General features: G+C 44.0%; 3 protein-coding genes across 21 annotated transcripts in view; all 3 read left to right on the top strand.

The window, feature by feature from the left end:
- The window catches only part of si:dkey-13n15.2 (protein transport protein Sec24C), a 21,120-nt gene extending 8,653 nt beyond the window's left edge, over window positions 1–12,467 (top strand). The window contains exons 7-20 of one of the 2 annotated variants that reach the window (XM_046348750.1): window positions 2,126–2,261; window positions 2,494–2,719; window positions 2,940–3,131; window positions 3,778–3,874; window positions 4,008–4,112; window positions 4,332–4,499; window positions 7,817–7,913; window positions 8,029–8,177; window positions 8,800–8,938; window positions 9,443–9,564; window positions 10,619–10,798; window positions 11,298–11,495; window positions 11,680–11,769; window positions 11,904–12,467. In XM_046348750.1, the coding sequence (XP_046204706.1) occupies window positions 2,126–2,261; window positions 2,494–2,719; window positions 2,940–3,131; window positions 3,778–3,874; window positions 4,008–4,112; window positions 4,332–4,499; window positions 7,817–7,913; window positions 8,029–8,177; window positions 8,800–8,938; window positions 9,443–9,564; window positions 10,619–10,798; window positions 11,298–11,495; window positions 11,680–11,769; window positions 11,904–12,047 (2,043 nt within the window). In that variant the 3' untranslated portion in view covers window positions 12,048–12,467. Of the gene's footprint in view, window positions 1–2,125; window positions 2,262–2,493; window positions 2,720–2,939; window positions 3,132–3,777; window positions 3,875–4,007; window positions 4,113–4,331; window positions 4,500–7,816; window positions 7,914–8,028; window positions 8,178–8,799; window positions 8,939–9,442; window positions 9,565–10,529; window positions 10,799–11,297; window positions 11,496–11,679; window positions 11,770–11,903 lie in introns of those variants that run through there. The other variant, XM_046348751.1, reaches the window with a different exon arrangement.
- Window positions 12,468–16,429: 3,962 nt separating this feature from the next.
- LOC124035289 (E3 ubiquitin-protein ligase TRIM35-like) lies at window positions 16,430–17,433 on the top strand. Its single transcript, XM_046348749.1, has one exon. The coding sequence runs from the start codon at window positions 16,653–16,655 to the stop codon at window positions 17,052–17,054; it is 402 nt and encodes a 133-aa protein (XP_046204705.1). The 5' UTR covers window positions 16,430–16,652; the 3' UTR covers window positions 17,055–17,433.
- Window positions 17,434–17,739: 306 nt separating this feature from the next.
- Window positions 17,740–20,980, top strand: part of LOC124036602 (calcium/calmodulin-dependent protein kinase type II subunit beta-like) — a 160,499-nt gene continuing 157,258 nt past the window's right edge. For 5 of the 18 annotated variants that reach the window (XM_046351382.1, XM_046351383.1, XM_046351386.1 and 2 more), the window contains exon 1: window positions 17,741–18,073. In XM_046351382.1, coding sequence (XP_046207338.1) covers window positions 18,012–18,073 — 62 coding nt within the window. In that variant the 5' untranslated portion in view covers window positions 17,741–18,011. Of the gene's footprint in view, window positions 18,074–20,980 lie in introns of all 18 variants that reach the window. The other 13 variants (XM_046351391.1, XM_046351394.1, XM_046351395.1 and 10 more) reach the window with 3 other exon arrangements.

Raw genomic sequence — 20,980 nt, 5'->3', positions numbered from 1 at the left:
CATGACAGTGTAATCCATCCGATCAACTTGATTTGTAGATTTGATTAGTAATAACAGTTTTAGCGGGCCGGCATGGTAGCCTAGTGGTTAGAGCGTTGGGCTAGTAACCACAAGGTTGCAAGATCAAATCCCCGAGCTGACAAGGTACAAATCTGTCGTTCTGCCCCTGAACAAGGCAGTTAACCCACTGTTCTTAGGCCATCATTGAAAATAAGAATTTGTTCTTAACTGACTTGTATAGTTAAATAAAGATCAAATATTAGTCATTCATACAGTTCCAGCTTCTTTTGACAAAGTAGAAACAAAAACACATAATGATAATAGTATATATAACCAGCCAGGTCACAGGTCAAATGATTGATTGTGTTCCTATAGAAAAGCACCAGTGCATCAACAATTGTAAAGGATGAATTGCATAAATAAACAGCATATTTTAAGTTTATTATTTTACTAGTTTTTGTTTTGTAGCCAGAGCAATGCTGCTGCGTGAGTGGTCATGTGCTGAATGTAGGGACAGTGGAGTGGTCATGTGCTGAACTTATGGACAGTGGAGTGGTCATGTGCTGAACTTATGGACAGTGGAGTGGTCATGTGCTGAACTTATGGACAGTGGAGTGGTCATGTGCTGAACTTATGGACAGTGGAGTGGTCATGTGCTGAATGTAGGGACAGTGGAGTGGTCATGTGCTGAACTTATGGACAGTGGAGTGGTCATGTGCTGAACTTATGGACAGTGGAGTGGTCATGTGCTGAACTTATGGACAGTGGAGTGGTCATGTGCTGAACTTATGGACAGTGGAGTGGTCATGTGCTGAATGTAGGGACAGTGGAGTGGTCATGTGCTGAACTCATGGACAGTGGAGTGGTCATGTGCTGAACTCATGGACAGTGGAGTGGTCATGTGCTGAATGTAGGGACAGTAGAGTGGTCATGTGCAGAACTTATGGACAGTGGAGTGGTCATGTGCTGAACGTAGGGACAGTGGAGTGGTCATGTGCTGAACGTAGGGACAGTGGAGTGGTCAGTGGAGTGGTCATGTGCTGAATGTAGGGACAGTGGAGTGGTCATGTGCTGAACTCATGGACAGTGGAGTGGTCATGTGCTGAACGTAGGGACAGTGGAGTGGTCATGTGCTGAATGTAGGGACAGTAGAGTGGTCATGTGCTGAATGTAGGGACAGTGGAGTGGTCATGTGCTGAATGTAGGGACAGCACGGATATTATTGAAAAAGTGACATTTGGAAATAGAGCTGCACCTCTTGAATTATGGGAGTTATTTGACACGAAGGACGTCCTACAGAACATTGTCTTGGTGCCTGGCTGGGTACCAACATCCTACAGCACATTATCTTGGTGCCTGGCTGGGTACCAACGTCCTACAGCACATTGTCTTGGTGCCTGGCTGGATACTAGGGTCCTACAGCACATTGTCTTGGTGCCTGGCTGGGTACCAACGTCCTACAGCACATTATCTTGGTGCCTGGCTGGGTACCAACGTCCTACAGCACATTATCTTGGTGCCTGGCTGGGTACCAACGTCCTACAGCACATTGTCTTGGTGCCTGGCTGGATACCAGGGTCCTACAGCACATTGTCTTGGTGCCTGGCTGGGTACCAACGTCCTACAGCACATTGTCTTGGTGCCTGGCTGGGTACCAGGGTCCTACAGCACATTGTCTTGGTGGGTTAAGTTAAGAATAGGTGTGAAAAAACAAAATAAATAGTTTTATGTTCGTGCTTCTATACCTGCATTGCTTGCTGTTTGGGGTTTTAGGCTGGGTTTCTGTACAGCACTTTGAGATATCAGCTGATGTACGAAGGGCTATATAAATACATTTGATTTGATTTCAACATTCTGACAAATTAGTTGTGTTGGGAAATATATATATATATATTACGAAATGAAACGTGGTGGTTCTCGTGTTAACCCAACCTCTCTGAATCAGAGAGTGGCACCAGGCTAGTCTCACGAAAAATAGAAATACATTAAATACAAGGAATGGCTGGTGGGAACTATTGATAACAAAATAGGAGTTAAGCCATCACTATATTTAGAATCGAGAACCATTAGAGTCTGTCGAGCTTGTGAATCCTGTTCCTTACCCTGGTTGTTTTGTGCTCTCCAGCGCCCCCTGTCTGTGTGTATGGAGGCAGACACTGTAAAGGGCTGTGGGGAGTGTGGGGCTTACATGTGTTCAGCTATGGGATGGCAGGACTGTGGACAGAGATTCTACTGCCCATTCTGTGGGAAACTCCGTGAAGGTAAGATACATTTATCCTGCTCAATGTCTTCTGTTCTCTTCTCAGCCTGGAACACAGCACTTGTTGTCTCCATCTCTTTCTCTCTCCCTGCCTTTTCTCTTATTCTCCTTTACATAACTCATGTTCCCTCTGTTTTTGTCCGTCTTTACTCTGTCTCTCCCTCCTAATCGTTACTCTCTCCCTCCCCTGTCTCTCTCTCTCCCCCTCCTCTGTCTCTCCCTCTGTCTCTCAGTTGGATGGCAGCATTACCAGCCAACACAGGGAGTAGAGGGGAACAGAGTGGACAGAGAGCAGAGACCTGAGCTCAGTCTGGGCTCCTATGAGATACTGGACAGTCAACAGGATGTGCCTGCTTCTGTGTTGCTCCTGGCCGTGGATGTGTCTGCTGCAGCACTGAGAGGAGGACACCTGGAGCTCATCAGTCAGCAGCTACGTTCTCTACTCACATCACTAAATAGGTAAAACACACACACACACACACACAAACACACACACACACACACACACACACACACACACACACACACACACACACACACACACACACACACACACACACACACACACACACACACACACACACACACACACACACACACACACACACACACACACACACACACACACACACACACACACACACAACATCATACTTAGTTCGCTCTTTGTTTGTTTAAGGGAGGAAGGTGCGTTCCAATCAGATGTCCGTGTGGGGTTGATGACCTATGACAGCCGGATCCACCTCTATGACCTCAGCCCTGCCCTGTCCCGCCCACACATGCTGGTCGTCACGGAGACAGAGGACCTGCAGCTTCCTGTGAGGGAGGGGCTTCTGGTTCCACTCAAAGACTGCATAGACAGTATCAACAGGTAGGTTTGACACTCTTAAAAATAAAAAAGTGCTATCTTGATACTAAAATGGTTCGTCGGCTGTCCCCCTTTGAAGAACCCTTTTTGGTTCCAGGTAAAAACCCTTTTTGGCTCTACATGGAACCCAAAATGCTTTTGCCTGGAACCCAAAATGCTTTTGCCTGGAACCCAAAATGCTTTTACCTGGAACCAAAAAGCGTTCTACCTGGAACCCAAAATGCTTTTACCTGAAACCAAAAAGGATTTTACCTGGAACCAAAAAGGGTTCAACCTGGAATCAAAAAGCGTTCTACCTGGAACCAAAAAGGGTTCAATCTGGAACCAAAAATGGTTGTCCTATGGGGACAGCCCAAAGAACCCTTTTGGAATCTTTTGTTCTAAGAGCGTATAGTATAGCATGGAGACATAGCTTGGGCAGTCAAAGTATGTGTGCCTGCCTACTGCGTATACTAGCCAAGCACACTCAGAACAAATTAGCGATTGCCAATAAGCATTCCGGATGTGGACATCAGTCCAGACAAAGTGTCAATATAGAATTCTATCCCCGCAGAAAAGTATCAACTTGGCTGTAATACTCGAAAGGCTTCCCTTAATGCACACAATGATTTCTTTAATTGAGTCAACCTTTCCTCTCTGTGTTGTGTAGTGTCCTGCAGCGTATCCCTCTGTTCAGTGCAGACTTTGAGGGGGCAGGTGGAGTTCTCCTGGAGCTGCCTGTCAAGGCTGGACTGGTCGTTCTACAGGTCAGAACCTCTATCTAACACACACACACACACACTAAAACACACACACACACACACACCAACTCTGAGGAAGAGTCTAGAATTGTCCTGAGAGGTAGAGATATAACACAGGGCTTCTCTTCTCACCCTGCAGGAGTTGGGTTGTCCTGGCAAGCTGCTGGTCTTCCAAACTGCTCCCTTCATCGAGGGGACACACACACACAACTCCTCTAGCTTCTTCAGCTCCAACAAACCAAAGGTAAACACACACACACACACACACACACACACACACACACACACACACACACACACACACACACACACACACACACACACACACACACACACACACACACACACACACACACACACACACACACACACACACACACACACACACAAACACACACACACACACACACACACACTCATTCAGTAATTTAACCCTTTCTTCTCTCTCTGTTTTGTATCCCAGTCTCTGTTTCAGCCTCCGGACCCTGCAGTCTCATTGGCTAAGGAGTGTGTCAGTCAGGGCTGTGGCGTGCACCTGTTTGTGTTCTCCCAGCAGGATGTGGGCGGGGCTTGGCCGGGACATGTTCCTTACCTGACAGGTGGAGAGCTGCACTGCTACCACAGTCTCCAGGTAGCAGACCAGACATTAAGGAATGCAGGAATGTTACATGTGGCTAAACACTTGAGATAGAGTAATAAAAAAGAACTCCAATAATTAGACATAAGCATTAATGTATGTATAAACACTGTTCATGGAAAAAATGTTTTATCTAAACACTGCTGCCATTCATTTCTAATGTGGAAAGTTGTGAAATGACCTTAGGGCACTTTTCCATACACTAGATTACCATAAGTATGTGGACACCTGCTCGTCTAACATCTCATTCCAAAATCATGGGCATTCATATGGAGCTGGTCCCCCTTTTGCTGCTATAACAGCTTCCACTCTTCTGGGAAGGATTTCAACTAGATGCAGGGACTTGCTTCCATTCAGCCACGAGCATTAGTGAGGTCGGGCACTGATGTTGGGCCATTACGCCTGGCTCCAGTCACCGTTCCAATTAATCCCAAAGGTGTTCGATGGGGTTGAGGTCAGGGCTCTGTGCCGGCCAGTCAAGTTCTTCCACACCGATCTCGACAAACCATTTCCATATGGAACTCGCTTTATGCCACGGAGGCATTGTCATGCTGAAACACGAAAGGGCCTTCCCCAAACTGATTCCACAAAGTTGGAAGCAGAGAATCTAGAATGTCACTGTATGCTGTATGCTCTTCACTGGAACCTAGTGGCTCGAACCAATGAAAAAGAACCACAGACCATTATTCCTCTTGCACCAAACTTTACAGTTGGCATTATGCATTGGGCGGGTAGCGTTCTCCTGGCATCCGCCAAACCCAGATTTGTCCGTTGGACTGCCAGTTGGTGAAGCGTAATTCATCACTCCAGAGAACACATTTCCACTGCTCCAGAGTCCAATGGCGGAGGGCTTTACACCACTCCAGACGACGCTTGGCATTGCGCATGGTGATCTTAGGCTTGTGTGCGGCTGCTTGGCCATGGAAATCCATTTCATGAAGCTCCAGATGAACAGTTATTGTGCTGACGTTGCTTCCAGAGGAGGTTTAGATCTCAGTAGTGAGTGTTGCAACCGAGGACAGACATTTTTACACGCTTCAGCATTCGTCGGACACGCTCTGTGAGCTTATGTACCACTTCACGGCTGAGCCGTTGTTGCGCCTAGACGTTTCTACTTCACAATAATAGTACTTACAGTTGACCGGGGCAGCTCTAGCTGTGGTTTGTTGGAAATGTGGCATCCTATGACGGTAAGTGAAAGTCACTCATCAGTAAGGCCATTCTACTGTGAATGTTTGTCTATGGAGATTGCATGGCTGTGTGCTCTATTTTATACACCTGTCAGCAACGGGTGTGGCTGAAATAGCCAAATCCACTAATTTGAAAAGGTGTCCACATACAGTTGAAGACGGAAGTTTACACACACCTTAGCCAAATACATTTAAACTCAGTTTTTCACAATTCCTAACATTTAATCCTAGTACAAATTCCCTGTTTTAGGTCAGTTAGGATCACCACTTTTAAGAATGTGAAATGAAAATGCTAGAATAATAGTAGAGAGAATGATTTAGTTCAGCTTTTACTTCTTTCATCACATTCCCAGTGGGTCAGAAGTTTATATACACTCAGTTAGTATTTGGTAGCATTGCTTTTAAATTGTTTAACTTGGGTCAACATTTTGGGTCGCCTTCCACAAGCTTCACCACAGTAAGTTGGGTGAATTTTGGCCCATTTCTCCTGACAGAGCTGGTGTAACAAGTCATGTTTGCTTGCCTCCTTGCTCACACACGCTTTTTCAGTTCTGCCCACAAATGTTCTATAGGGTTGAGGTCAGGGCTTTGTGATGGCCAATCCTTAAGCCATTTTGCCACAACTTTGGAGGTATGCTTGGGGTCATTGTCGAATTGGAAGACCCATTTGAGACCAAGCTTTAACTTCCTGACAGATGTCTTGAGATGTTGCTTCAATATATCCACATAATTGTCCGTCCTCATGATGCCATCTATTTTGTGAAGTGCACCAGTCCCTCCTGCAGCAAAGCACCCCACATGATGCTGCCACCCCCGGTCTTCACCGTTGGGATGGTGTTCTTCGGCTTGCAAGCCTTCCCCCCCTTTTTCCTCCAAACATAACGATGGTCATTATGGCCAAACAGTTATATTTTTGTTTCATCAGACCAGAGGACATTTCTCCAAAAAGTACGATCTTTGTCCCCATGTGCAGTTGCAAACCGTAGTCTGGCTTTTTATGGCGGTTTTGGAGCAGTGGCTTCTTTCTTGCTGAGCGGCCTTTCAGGTTATGTCGATATAGGACTTGTTTTACTGTGGATATAGATACTTTTGTACCTGTTTCCTCCAGCATCTTCTCAAGGTCCTTTGCTGTTGTTCTGGGATTGATTTGCACTTTTTGCACCAAAGTACGTTCATCTCTAGGAGACAGAACGCGTCTCCTACCTGAGCGGTATGACGGTTGCGTGGTCCCATGGTGTTTATACTTGTGTACTATTGTTTGTACAAATGAACGTGGTACCTTCAGGCATTTGGAAATTGCTCCCAAGGATGAACCAGACTTGTGGAGGTCTACAATTTTTTTTCTGAGGTCTTGGCTGATTTCTTTTGATTTTCCCATGATGTCAAGCAATGAGGCACTGAGTTTGAAGGTAGGCCTTGAAATACATCCACAGGTACACCTCCAATTGACTTAAATTATATCAATTAGCCTATCAGAAGCATCTAAAGCCATGACATTATTTTCAGGAATTTTACAAGCTGTTTAAAGTCAGTCAACTTAGTGTATGTAAACTTCTGACCCACTGGAATTGTGATGCAGTGAATTATAAGTGAAATCATCTGTCTGTAAACAATTGTTGGAAGAATTACAAGTGTCAAGCACAAAGTAGATGTCCTAACCGACTTGCCAAAACTATAGTTTGTTAACAAGACATTTGTGGAGTGGTTGAAATCATTAAAACTAGTTTATGTAAACTTCCGACTTCAACTGTACTTTTGTATATATAGTGTAGTTCTGTATGATCAAGATACTAGAGCGTTTGGTACCCTGATCTGCGCTATAAAGCGTGTGTAAAATGCAAACAATCCATGACTGAAACCAATCCTGTACCTAGCGGGTCCAAGATCCAGGACCAAAGTACCAGGTATTGTGACGCAGCAGCACCGTGAATCGCCTGGAACCTTTTGCCTATTGTAAACAAGATAGCTTGCTAACGTCACAGGTCTTGTAAATGCAAAACATATTTGTAGAATTCTCAACAAACGCTTCAGGAAACCAAACAAGTGAACCAAATGTAATATGTGAAAAAAACCTTAGTTTGGGGTGCACAATTCTAATTCAACATCTAACTGATGTTCCAGGGAGAGTTGGACAGGGAGCGTTTCAGCAGTGACCTGAGGAGGACTGTAGAGACAGAGACGGGCTATAGGGCCACACTCAGGGTGCATGTCAGTAAAGGTAAGACCAGATCTCTCCTTTCCTCTGTCTGTCTCTGTCCCTTTCTCTCTCTCTACCAAGACAACGTGATGATATACATGTGTTCTGATACAGTTATTGATCTCTGTCCCTCTAGATCTGCGCGTGTCAGGGTGTTATGGCTCGTTCGTCCCCGGGCCCAACCCCGCCCACGTCACCATGGCAACCCTTGATTGGCGTACGACACTGGCCGTTGAGTTGACACACAGCAGAGCTCTGGACGAAAAGAGGGGCGTGGTCGTACAGGTGGGTGGAGTTTTGCTGTAGAAGCACTTTGTGACAGTTGCTGATCTAAAATAGTCTAGAAAGACAGGTCGTAAGGTCAGAATACTGTAGCATGTAAATAGTCTAGAAAGACAGGTCATAAGGTCAGAACTGTAGCATGTAAATAGTCTAGAAAGACAGGTCATAAGGTCAGAATACTGTAGCATGTAAATAGTCTAGAAAGACAGGTCATAAGGTCAGAATACTGTAACATGTAAATAGTCTAGAAAGACAGGTCATAAGGTCAGAATACTGTAACATGTAAATAGTCTAGAAAGACAGGTCATAAGGTCAGGTCAGAATACTGTACTGTAACATGTAAATAGTCTAGAAAGACAGGTCATAAGGTCAGAATACTGTAACATGTAAATAGTCTAGAAAGACAGGTCATAAGGTCAGAATACTGTAACATGTAAATAGTCTAGAAAGACAGGTCATAAAGTCAGAATACTGTAACATGTAAATAGTCTAGAAAGACAGGTCATAAGGTCAGAATACTGTAACATGTAATTGTATTTGTCAACACTGTTGTATTATATCTTTGCCAAGCTATGAAGCTTTATTACATGTTGATGATATTGTTACCCTTTCATTCTCTCCTAAGACCGTCCTGTCCTACACCAGCCAGCAGGGAGAGAGGAGGACCAGGGTCCACAGTCTGTCTCTGTGCTGCTCACACCACCTACTGGACACCTTCTGTAACTGCCAGGCCCAGACTCTGCTCACCTTCTACTGCAAGAAGAGTGAGATCACTCACTGACTAACCCTAACCTTAACCCTTAACCCTAACCTTAACCTTAACCTTCTACTGCAAGAAGAGTGAGATCACTCACTGACTAACCTTAACCTTAACCTTAACTCTAACCTTAATCCTAACATGTACCCTTACCTTAACCTTGTCCCTTTACTCTTCTTGCAGTAGAAGGTTGTCTCCAGTCTAGAAGACTTTAGGAAGTGACTGATAATTACTTAGATAATAAGTGTACCCATTGGATAGGGGTAAAGTAGAGGAACTCTTCTAACCAGTCCTGGCTGGTTCTGTTTTTAACTGTTCATCTATATCAGAAAGTCATGAGTTAATATGGTGTGTTTAGGACACTGCCTGAACACTGCCCTATATTCCTTCCTTCCTTCCTGTCTCTCTCTGTCTCTCTCTGTCTCTCTCTGTCTCTCTGTCTCTCTCTCTCTTCTCTCTCTCTCTCTCTCTCTCTCTCTCTCTCTCTTCTCTCTCTCTCTCTCTCCTCCAGTGTACTGTGCCGTGTTGGAGCGCCCTCTACAGGAGCTGAGAGAGGAACTGCAGACAGAGGTGACAGAGTCCTTGGCCTGCTATAGGAAACACTGCAGCTCCTCCTCTGTGTCCCCGGGACAGGTGATTGGACATCATGGATTTGAAAAGCACTTTTCTCCCTGTCAAGAGTTTATGTAGTTGTTGTGGATATCTCATCAAGCTCCTCATACATACAGTATTTCCACTCTACTTTTCTATAAACAAAAAGAGTTTCCCATTTAGTAAAGGTTATAAAGAGTTTGCAGGAAAAACTTCAAACAACATCAAGGCAGTGAAAACAGCACTTTATGCCTGGTTTAACTGAGGTGATTTTCTCTCTATGTGTCTCTCTTTTAGTCCGCAGTGCCTGAAGACCCTGCCAATCTACTTCAACAACCTGAGTTGTCTGTGTTTGTCTCTGTGTGTATCTTACTATAGCTCAGGGTTTTCAAAACTAGGGGTCGTGACCCCATGTGGGGTCTTGAGAGAAAACGCTGCGTGCTGCTCACAGCACCGGGGTTACGTCAGTAACCTCCTGTAGCCGCTAGATACGGTTGTAATGAACAGAGAGGTTTCTGTTCTTCCTAATAATGTGGATCTATCTTTTGAACGGTTTAATCGACAAAATATTGTGACCTCATCCCTGAAAGATAGAACTCTCTGGAACATGTATGTTTGTACTGTTTCCCTCCACCGTGCCCACAAGCCGCAGGAGAACAGAGTGGACAAGACCAGGTGCTAAATCAGACTGGGGGAAAAGAACATCATCAATGACTGTTATATTTTCTACACAGAAGATTCTAGAACATGATTGCCTGATGATCTTCTGAACCAACCTTACAATACCTTTCGGATGAATTTCAGTCACTTTAAACCTTTTTTCACTTCGTGGGTTCGCGAAAATGTTTTGCTTTCAAAATGGGGTCACGGGCCTGTAGCTGTCTACCTCAACAGCCTGAGTTGAGTACATCTCTGTGTGTATCTTACTATAGCTGGTCCTTCCCCAGTACCTGAAGACCCTGCCCCCAGTACACCTGAAGACCCTGCCTGTGTGTATCTTACTATAGCTGGTCCTACCCCAGCACCTGAAGACCCTGCCAGTCTACCTCAACAGCCTGAGTTGATTGTGTACATCTCTGTGTGTATCTTACTATAGCTGGTCCTACCCCAGCACCTGAAGACCCTGCCAGTCTACCTCAACAGCCTGAGGAAGAGTGAAGTTCTGCTTCCCGGCCTCCGCAGTTCAGTACACCAACGCCTGCAGCTCCGCTGTCAAGTGGTCTCCATGGATACCAAGACCACAGCAGGACACTTCTACCCTCTGCTGCTACCACTGGTAAGGGGTGGTGGGGGTGGTGATGGTGTTGGTGGTGGGGTGATGGTAGTGGTGGAGGTGATGATAGTGATGGTGGGGGTGGTGGATGGTGTTGGTGGTGATGGTGGGGGTGATGGTGGTGGGGGTGGGGGTGATGATGGGGGTGGAGGTGATGATGGGGGTGGAGGTGATGATGGTGATGGTGGGGGTGATGGTAGTGATGGTGGGGGTGGTGGATGGTGATGGTGGGGGTGATGGTGATGGTAGTGATGGTGGGGGTGATGGTAGTGATGGTGGGGTGTCATAAGGTGAATGCACCAATTTGTAAGTCGCTCTGGATAAGAGCGTCTGCTAAATGACTTAAATGTAATTTAAATGTAAATGTGGGGGTGGTGGATGGTGATGGTGATGACATCACATGGTATAATTGAGATATAAATACATAGCCACATCAGTTTCTCTGTCACAGCATCTCCCTCCCTCTCTCACATGGACTCCACTATGTCTCTTCCTCCTCCAGCCAGTAGGTGGCGATACCTCCAGTCCTCTCAGCCTAGGGGAGGCTGTTCGCTGCACTGCTGCTAGCCTGGACCATGGAGGTCTCTACCTGGTCCACGGACCCCTGGTTCTGCTACTCTGGGTGGGCCACAACGTCTCCAACACCTCCCTGGTCCAACTCTTCAACATCACCTGTCTGTCCACACTACCCTCTGGAGAGGTGAGCGGGGGGATGGGTGAGGGAGAAGGTGAGAGGGGAAGACAGTGAGGGAATGTGAAGGATGAGGGCGTGGAAGTGGAATACATCATCAATTATTTGTGGAAAGAGGTGAAAGGACCACCGCTGATTTTAAAGTCGATATCTACAGTATTTATAATATGTGTCTCTGTGTGTGTCTGTGCAGACGAAGCTGCCTGTGCTGGACAACCCTCTGTCTGTTAGTGTGAGGTCACTCATCAACACCCTGAACTCACAGACACACTATACTCGCAAGGTGAGGCTCTGGAGAACTTCCTTCTTGGGGTTGGCATGAACGTTGGAGAGAAGAGGTTAAGTAGTTGTGACCAACATAACCTCTTACTAATATTTTAGATATGACTGACTGTGTGTGTGTCTCTCTCTCCCCAGCTGCGTGTGGTGAAGCAGGGGGACAGCTGTGAGGAGGCTCTACAACGCCTCCTGGTAGAAGATAAGAGTCCCAACGGGGGAGCGAGCTACGCTGACTTCCTGTACCACCTCCACGTCAACTCTATACAACTGCTGGTTCGTTAGTTGTAAAATGGTTTGAACTGGAAAACGCAAACGTGGGATTCTAATTGGACAAGTCCAGCTAATCCCTCCCATGTTTCACTCAGCTTTTCTTCTGTTTGGTGCCTAATGAACATGACCCTGGTGTTTTCAGCAGTATGGCCAGGGGTTTTTACAGATCACCTCAACCACATGTGAATGATCATATCCTTATCCAGACTCACAGTATGCAACTGGTTGTTGTACGTGACGTTCATCAGCAAAAGGTGATGTCTTATTTGTTTGCCTGTTGTAGTAATAACTTTTCAAATCACATTTCATTGGTCACATACACATGGTTAGCAGATGTTATTGGTCACATACACGTGGTTAGCAGATGTTATTGGTCACATACACGTGGTTAGCAGATATTATTGGTCACATACACATGGTTAGCAGATGTTATTGCGAGTGTAGCGAAATGCTTATGCTTCTAGATCTGGGATAAGAATATATAAGTATAAAATATATGGATGAGAAGTGACAGAGCGGCTAAGATGCAATAGACAGTAAAGAATAGATAGTGAAGGAATCAGAATATACATATGAGATGAGTAATGCGAGATATGTGGCATTATTAAAGTGACTAGTGATCCATGTATTAAAGTGGCCAATGATATCAAGTCTATGTAGACAGCAGCCTGTCTGTGCTAGTGATGGCTGTTTAACAATCTGATGGCCTTGAGATATGTTTGACATGTTTACGTTAAGGCGGTGTGTGTGTGTGTGTGTGTGTGTGTGTGTGTGTGTGTGTGTGTGTGTGTGTGTGTGTGTGTGTGTGTGTGTGTGTGTGTGTGTGTGTGTGTGTGTGTGTGTGTGTGTGTGTGTGTGTGTGTGTGTGTGTGTGTGTGTGTGTGGTGTATAAACTGTTGACTACTGTTATTTTCTCTGACTGTTAGTAGTGTAGCTGACTGTCAACATCTCTCACCTGGATGAAGACAGAAGGGTGTACTTGATATGTTCATTTAGTCCATGACAACACTCTAATCCCTCCATGTTGTGTGTGTGTGTGTGTGCAACCCTCCACTGTACTAACAAATTGCTGAAATAAACATGACTTTTATGCCCAGAGTCATATAAAATGTTCTTAAATCAGGGTCACACAGAGTGTTTCTAGGTAGTGTTAAACAGTATACACCTCACACACAAGGTTATGGGATTAAAACAACACCTGTACCATGTCAGATATAGAGTTGTATTCAATTTTAAGTTTGCATTCCAGTGTTACACTTAATTTCATAGTTTTGATGTCTTAACTAATATTCTACAATGTAGAAAATAGTAAAAATAAAAACCCTTTAATTAGTAGGTGTGTCCAAACTTTTGACTGGTAGTGTATACTGAACAAAAATATAAATGCAACATGTAAAGTGTTGGTCGCATGTTTCCTGAGCTGAAATAAAACATCCCAAAAATTGCCCATACGTACAAAAAGCTTTTGTCTCTCAAATGTTGTGCACAGATTTGTTTACATCCCTGTTAGTGAGCATTTCTCTTTTGCCAAGATAATCCATCCACCTGACAGGTGTGGCATATCAAGAAGCTGATTAAACAGCATGATCATTACACAGGTGCATCTTGGGCTGGGGACAATAAAAATACACTCTAAAATGTACAGTTTTGTCACACAACACAATGCCACAGATGTCTCAAGTTTCGAGGGAGTGTGCAATTGGCATGCTGACTGCAGGAATGTTCACCAGAGCTGTTGCCAGATAATTGAATATTAATTTCTCTACCATAAGCCACCTCCAACGTCATTTTAGAGAATTTGGCATTAAGTCCAACCGGCCTCACAACCGCAGGCCATGTATATGGTGTCGTGGGTGAGCGATTTACTGATGTCAACGTTTTGAACAGAGTGCCACATGGTGCCGGTGGGGTTATAGTATGGGCAGGCATAAGCTACGGACAATGAACACAATTGCATTTTATCGAGGTCAGTTTGAATGCACAGATAAACCATGATGAGATTCTGAGGCCCATTGTCCTGCCATTCATCCGCCGCCATCACCTCATGTTTCAGCACAATAATGCACGTCCATGTCGCAAGGATCTGAACACAATTCCTGGAAGCTGAACATGTCCCAGATCTTCCATGGCCTTCATACTCACTAGACGTGTCAACCATTGAGCAAGTTTGGGATGCTCTGGATCGACCTGTACAACAGAGTGTTCCAGTTCCCTTCAATATCCAGCAACTTCACACAGCCATTGAAGACCAGAGGGACAACATTCCACAGGTCAAAATCAACAGCCTGATCAACTCTATGCAAAGGAGATGTGTCACGCTGCATGAGGCAAATGGTAGTCACACCAGATACTAACTGGTTTTCTGACCCACGCCTCTAGTTTTTAGGTAATGTATATGGGGACCAACAGAAGCACACAGTGCATTCGGAAAGTATTCAGACCCCCTTTTCCCCCACGTTTTGTTATGTTACAGCCTTATTCGAAAATGTATTAAATTAAAAATGTTCCTCATCAATCTACACACAGTACCCCAACAGGACAGCGACCCTAAGAATACAGCCAAGACAACGCAGGAGTGGCTTTGGGACAAGTTTCTGAATGTTCTTGAGAGGCCCAGCCAGAGCCCAGACTTGAACCCATCAAACATCTATGGAGAGACCTGAAATTAGCTGTGCAGCAACACTCCCCATCCAATCTGAAGAATGGGAGAAACTCCCCAAATACAGGTGTGCCGAGCTTGTAGTGTCATACCCAAGAAGACTTGAGGCTTTAATCACTGCCAAAGGTGCTTCAACAAAATATTGAGTAAAGGGTCTGAATATTTATGTAAAATAAAAAAATAACCAGTTTTTGCTTGGTCATAATGGGATATTGTGCATAGAGAGATGAGGGGAAAAAAATAACAATTTAATACATTTTAGAATACGGCTGAAACGTGAGAAAATGTGGAAAAAGTCCAGGGTTCTGAATACATTGAAAAGGCACTGTATCTGTATTCCCAGTCATGTGAAAAGGTTTTAAAAGCACATCAGAACAAGTTGACTTCAGAACAAGCGAAATTTCAGCTAATTAAAGCCAGACAGCCAGACAGACAGACAGACAGACAGACAGACAGACAGACAGACAGACAGACAGACAGACAGACAGACAGACAGACAGACAGACAGACAGACAGACAGACAGACAGACAGACAGGCAGGCAGTCAGACAGTCAGTCAGTCAGTCAGTCAGTCAGTCAGTCAGTCAGACAGACAGACAGACAGACAGACAGACAGACAGACAGACAGACAGACAGACAGACAGACAGACTTCACAACATTTGTAATATCTAGCTGAAGCATTACCCAATATGAGCGTTAGAACAATGATAACGATGTCAATTGCTAAAAGGTCATTGACTGTGTTCATGTCAACTGTCTGAGTCATTGATCTAACTAACAAGGCTAATTGGAAGCAATTATGTGGAATTAGGTACTGACTGAAGAGTTATTGACTTAAAGTACAGCAGCTAGTATGGAGTACACCCTGGATATCACTGAATCAGTAAAGAGAAACTAACAGTATGACATTCACATTCCCAAGATAAGTGTGTTTTCAGGTTTGTTGAAAGATCAATATGATTAACATTGAGAAGTGTCAAACTGAAGTTTCACTGTATTATTTCTTAGTTAATCATTTATCACAGCCTGTAGCCCATCAAGTGAACAGAACAGAGGTGCCATTTGCAAAGTCAAGGACAGTAGGATACTAGCGGTATCGTGACAGAGAAAATGGCAGAAAAATGATCTCTCCTGGATAGTTCCCTGTGTTGTCATATTTGTTCAGATATTTTCAGAGAGCCTGTTTCTCTGAGCTGCCACCACAGCTTCTGTTCCAGCTGTCTGGAGACATTCTGGGATCAGACCAAGTACAGTGCCTTGCAAAACTATTCATCCCCCTGGGAGTTTTTCCTATTTTGTTGCATTACAACCTGTAATTTAAATTTAAATGATTTTATTTAGATTTCATGTAATGGACAGACACAAAATAGTCCAAATTGGTGAAGTGAAATGGAAAAAATAACTTGTTTTTAAAAATTCTAACAAATTTCAAATGGAAAAGTGGTGCCTGCGTATGTATTCACCCCCTTTGCTATGAAGCCCCTAAATAAGATCTGGTGCAACCAATTACCTTCAGAAGTCACAGAATTAGTTAAATAATGTCCACCTGTGTGCAATCTAAGTGTCACATGATCTGTCACATGACCTCAGTATATATACACCTGTTCTGAAAGGCCCCAGAGTCTGCAACACCACTATGCAATTCACTTTTCATTGGAGGAGCTTCCTGACAAAGATGGAGGGAGAGGTGGGAGTCCAGAGAAGAGAGTGAAGTGGGGGGATACTGTGTCAGGGGAAGATATGGCAAGAATGTCTAGAATCAGATTTAGAGTCATTTAGAGACAAATGTAAAAACATTGAAAAGACGTACAATGAAATGGTGTAATACTCCAGGAAGCAGCTGGTATCCACAGAGAGACAGATCAGAGGTGTGTTTGAGAAGCTTTACCAGTTCCTGAGAGAGGAAGAGGAGGCCAGACTGGCAGCACTGAGGAAGGAAGAGGAGGAGAAGGGGAAGATGATTGCCAGAGAGATGAAACACATTGAGGACCAGATCTCTTCACTCACAGAAATCATCACTGCTGTGAAACAAGAACTCCAAAAACAAGAGGTGTCATTTCTCAAGAGCTACAAACACACACAGACGTTCTCCAGAGCCCAGGACACACTGCTGGATCCACAGCTGGTCTCAGGAGCACTGATAGATGTGGCCAAACACCTGGCCAACCTGCAGTTCAGAGTCTGGGAGAAGATGCAGGGGATTGTCAAATACACTCCTGTGATTCTGGACCCCAACACTGCTTCCCACTGGCTCTCTCTGTCTGATGATCTGACCAGTGTGAGTCAGACAGTCCCAACCCAGCAGCTCCCTGACAACCCAGAGAGGAACACAAATTATGCCACAGTTCTGGGCTCTTAGGGGTTCAGCTCAGGAAGGCACAGCTGGGAGGTGGAGGTGGGGGACCAGCCTTACTGGTTTATAGGCGTGGCCAAGGAGTCGATCAACAGGAGGGGGAAGCAACCCCAGAGTATGCATACTGGGCTATGCACCAGAGTAGTGGTCAGCATTGGGCAGGACATGAGACCCTCACTCTGAAGAGGAGACCCCAGAGGATCAGATTACAGCTGGCCTACAGAGAGGGGAGTAATGTCACAACAGAATGAAGCTGTTCTAGAGTTATGTCAATATGGATCACATTCTGTAGCATGTGTAAAGGAAGTTATTTGACAGCTCAATATGATCTACTGCAACTGTTGCATTGGGTAGTCCATACCTCAACCATGTACCTTGAAACATGTTCTATAGTATTATTTGTTTAATATACTTGCATGACTGTAGGCCTATTCTAACAGTACATATGCCTAGGCCTATAGAAAATTACAATACATACAGATGGATTTTAATGTAGGCTATTGTTTGTAATGCATTACCATTGCATTTTATATCTGTCATTGAAATCATTGAAATCTACATCATACCCCTTCCACCAAACACAAATAGCTATTACATCTGCCCGTATTTGGAAGTGCTGTACACGGGTAGTTAAGCGCAGCGCCCAAACGAGGGCAGCGCTGAGCAGCTCTCGCCACAGGTCTTTGGAGCGCTTCACCATTTGCAGTCAAGCGCACTGGGTGAGGAGCGATAGAGTACAGTAAGTAGATAGATAGTGGGATAGACGAGGTAAAGCAAGCCAACTTGGTCGCTCGCCTGCCTGCATTCCTTCTCAACCCGAAACCTATCCGCTGCGCTTCAAGTCTATGTTTGAATCGCCGCAGCTCAGAAAGAACAAGCACATTTTGAGATAAAGTGTATATCGCGTAGGAGGATCCTATCAAACGAAGGAGTAGCCGTGAGAGAAGCACGAGATACGGAGACATGGCTGCGACAACCTGTACACGTTTCACGGACGATTTTCAGCTATACGAAGAGCTGGGAAAGTAAGCTTATTTATTGTGGGAATTTGCATGAATGGGAATTTGTGACTGGCTGACTGTTGTCGTTTGTTTTGCGTCAAGGAGCTGTGGGTGCGGGTTTGCGTTGTTACGGTTGTCTTTTTCAACAGCAGCACAAGTCAAGGGTAACAGCTGGCTCAAAATACAATTTTCTCTCTCAATTCAATTTCAATTTAATAGACTTTATTGGCATGGTAAACATATGCTTACATTACCAAAGCAAGTGAAATAGATAATAAACAAAGTGAAATAAACAATAAAAAATGAACAGCAAACATTACACTAACAAAAGTTTCAAAATAATAAAGACATTTCAAATGTCTCTCTCTCATTTCTCTCTTTCTATATCTCTCTCACACACTCACAATAAATTATTGTTCCCTGCGCTCTTTAAAAAAGTAGGAAAAACTATCCAAAAATGTATCCAGTAGCCTACTCTAGGCACTGGGCATTGGGCACTGTAGCGCGTCGGTTGGCGAGCTACACCGCTCTCCAAATCGCCCCTATCTCTCTCCCGGTCCCGCTACCAGCAGGCAAAGCAACCCGGGAGACAGTGACATTGAGCTGTCGAACAGCGGAGCGGCAGTTTGGCGTAAATAATGTGGAACTAGCCCTTTCCCTTTATTCAGATTGCGACCTCTCACTTTCGGTTATTTGAAAATTAAATAATCTCCAAAAGATCGGTATTTTTAAAACAAGACATAGAAAGCTGGTTGCAATTTCAATTTAATCCACCAGAAAAGACAGAACAAATATTACAACAAATATGTTATGTTATGTTTCAATTCCAATATACTAATTGATTTTTTTAAACGTGTTTTTTAGAGAATTAAAAACAAATGTAGAATCTTTCTAAATTATATCCTAAATAAAAATGGTGGAGCTCTGTCACACATGCAGCTAACACAGACATATATGGAAATGTCTGCTCTACCCAAAATTACAACCAACTAATTGCAGCATTACTGCAAATGTGGAAGGGGGAGAAAGTAAGGAACTTGTCTGTCGGCCCTGCATTAAAGACCAAAATTGGTTAAAGAAAACTGTGATACATTTTTTAAAAGTATACCAGTTTCATTTAAAGACCCCCAAAAATGACAGCTGTGCAATATAGATGGCAAGATACAGTAGTTGGGAGATTTTCGATGTACCATTCCACGGAACTTGGTTTATTAACCGATGCACAAAATAGGGGCGGATTCAAAACTCAGTGTTTTTCATTTAAATTATGATGGAAAATTCTTGCAACCAATAGAATGTTATACACAATATATGGGGGGGATACAACCATCCCAGCTCTTCATATTTTTCTGCGAAGAGACAGATTCATTAGATCATTTGTTTTGGTACTGTCCATATGTAGCTTGTTTTTGGTCGCAGGTTCCAATAATGGCTGAACAAATGTAACATTTACCTGGAACTAAGTGAAAAAACGTTTAAAGTGACTGAAATGCACCAGAAAGGTATTGGAAGGTGGGTTCAGAAGATCGTGGAGCTGACATGCTGACCACACCGCTAGAGTTGCAAAATACATTTACACATACAGTTGAAGTCGGAAGTTCACATACACCTTAGCCAAATACATTTAAACTCAGTTTTTCACAATTCCTGACATTTAATCCTAGTTAAAATGTCCCATCTTAGGTCAGTTAGGATCACCACTTTATTTTCAGAATGTGAAATGTCAGAATAGTTGACAGAATGATTTAATTCAGCTTTTATTTCTTTCATCACATTCCCAGTGGATCATAAGTTTACATACACTCAAATAGTATTTGGTAGCATTGCCTTTTAAATTGTATAACTTGGGTCAAACGTTTCAGGTAGCCTCCCACAAGCTTCCCAAAATAAGTTGGGTGAATTTTGTCCCATTCCTCCCTACAGAGCTGGTGTAACTGAGTCAGGTTTGTAGGCCTCTTTGCTCGCACACGTTTTTTCAGTTCTGCCCACAAATTTTCTATAGGATTGAGGTCAGGGCTTTGTGATGGCCACTCCAATACCTTGACTTTGTTGTCCTTAAACAATTTTGCTACAACTTTGGAAGTATGCTTGGGGTCCATTTGGAAGAACCGTTTGTGAGCAAGCTTTAACTTCCTGACTGATGTCTTGAGATGTTGCTTCAATATATCCACATAATTTCCTGCCTCATGAAGCCATCTATTTTGTGAAGTGCACCAGTCCCTCCTGCAGCAAAGCACCCCACATGATGCTGCCGCTTCCAGTCTTCACGGTTGGGATGGTGTTCTTCGGCTTGCAAGCCTCCCCCTTTTTCCTCCAAACATAACGATGGTCATTATTGCCAAACAGTTCTATTTTTGTTTCATCAGACCATAGGACATTTCTCCAAAAAGTATGATCTTTGTCCCCATGTGCAGTTGCAAACTGTAGTCTTGCTTTTTAATGTCAGTTTTGGAGCAGTGGTTTCTTCCTTGCTGAGCGGTCTTTCAGGTTATGTCGATATAGGACTCGTTTTACTGTGGATATAGATACTTTTGTACCTGTTTCCTCCAGCATCTTCACAATGTCCTTTGCTATTGTTCTGGGATTGATTTGCACTTTTTGCACCAAAGTACATTCATCTCTAGGAGACAGAACGCATCTCCTTCCAGAGTGGTATGATGGCTGCGTTGTCCAATGGTGTTTATACTTGCATACTATTGTTTGTACAGATGAATGTGGTACCTTCAGGTGTTTGTAAATTGCTGCCAAGGATGAACCAGACATGTGGAGGTCTACAGTTTTTTTCTGAGGTCTTGGCTGATTTCTTGAGATTTTCCCACAATGTCAAGAAAAGAGGCACTGAGTTTGAAGGTAGGCCTTGAAATACATCCACAGGTACACTTCCAATTGACTCAAATGATGTCGATTACCCTATCAGAAGCTTCTAAAACC

This window comes from Oncorhynchus gorbuscha, linkage group LG05 (genome assembly GCF_021184085.1).
Source record: "Oncorhynchus gorbuscha isolate QuinsamMale2020 ecotype Even-year linkage group LG05, OgorEven_v1.0, whole genome shotgun sequence".
Taxonomy (NCBI): domain Eukaryota; kingdom Metazoa; phylum Chordata; class Actinopteri; order Salmoniformes; family Salmonidae; genus Oncorhynchus; species Oncorhynchus gorbuscha.
This window is presented reverse-complemented; position numbering and strand designations above follow the sequence as displayed.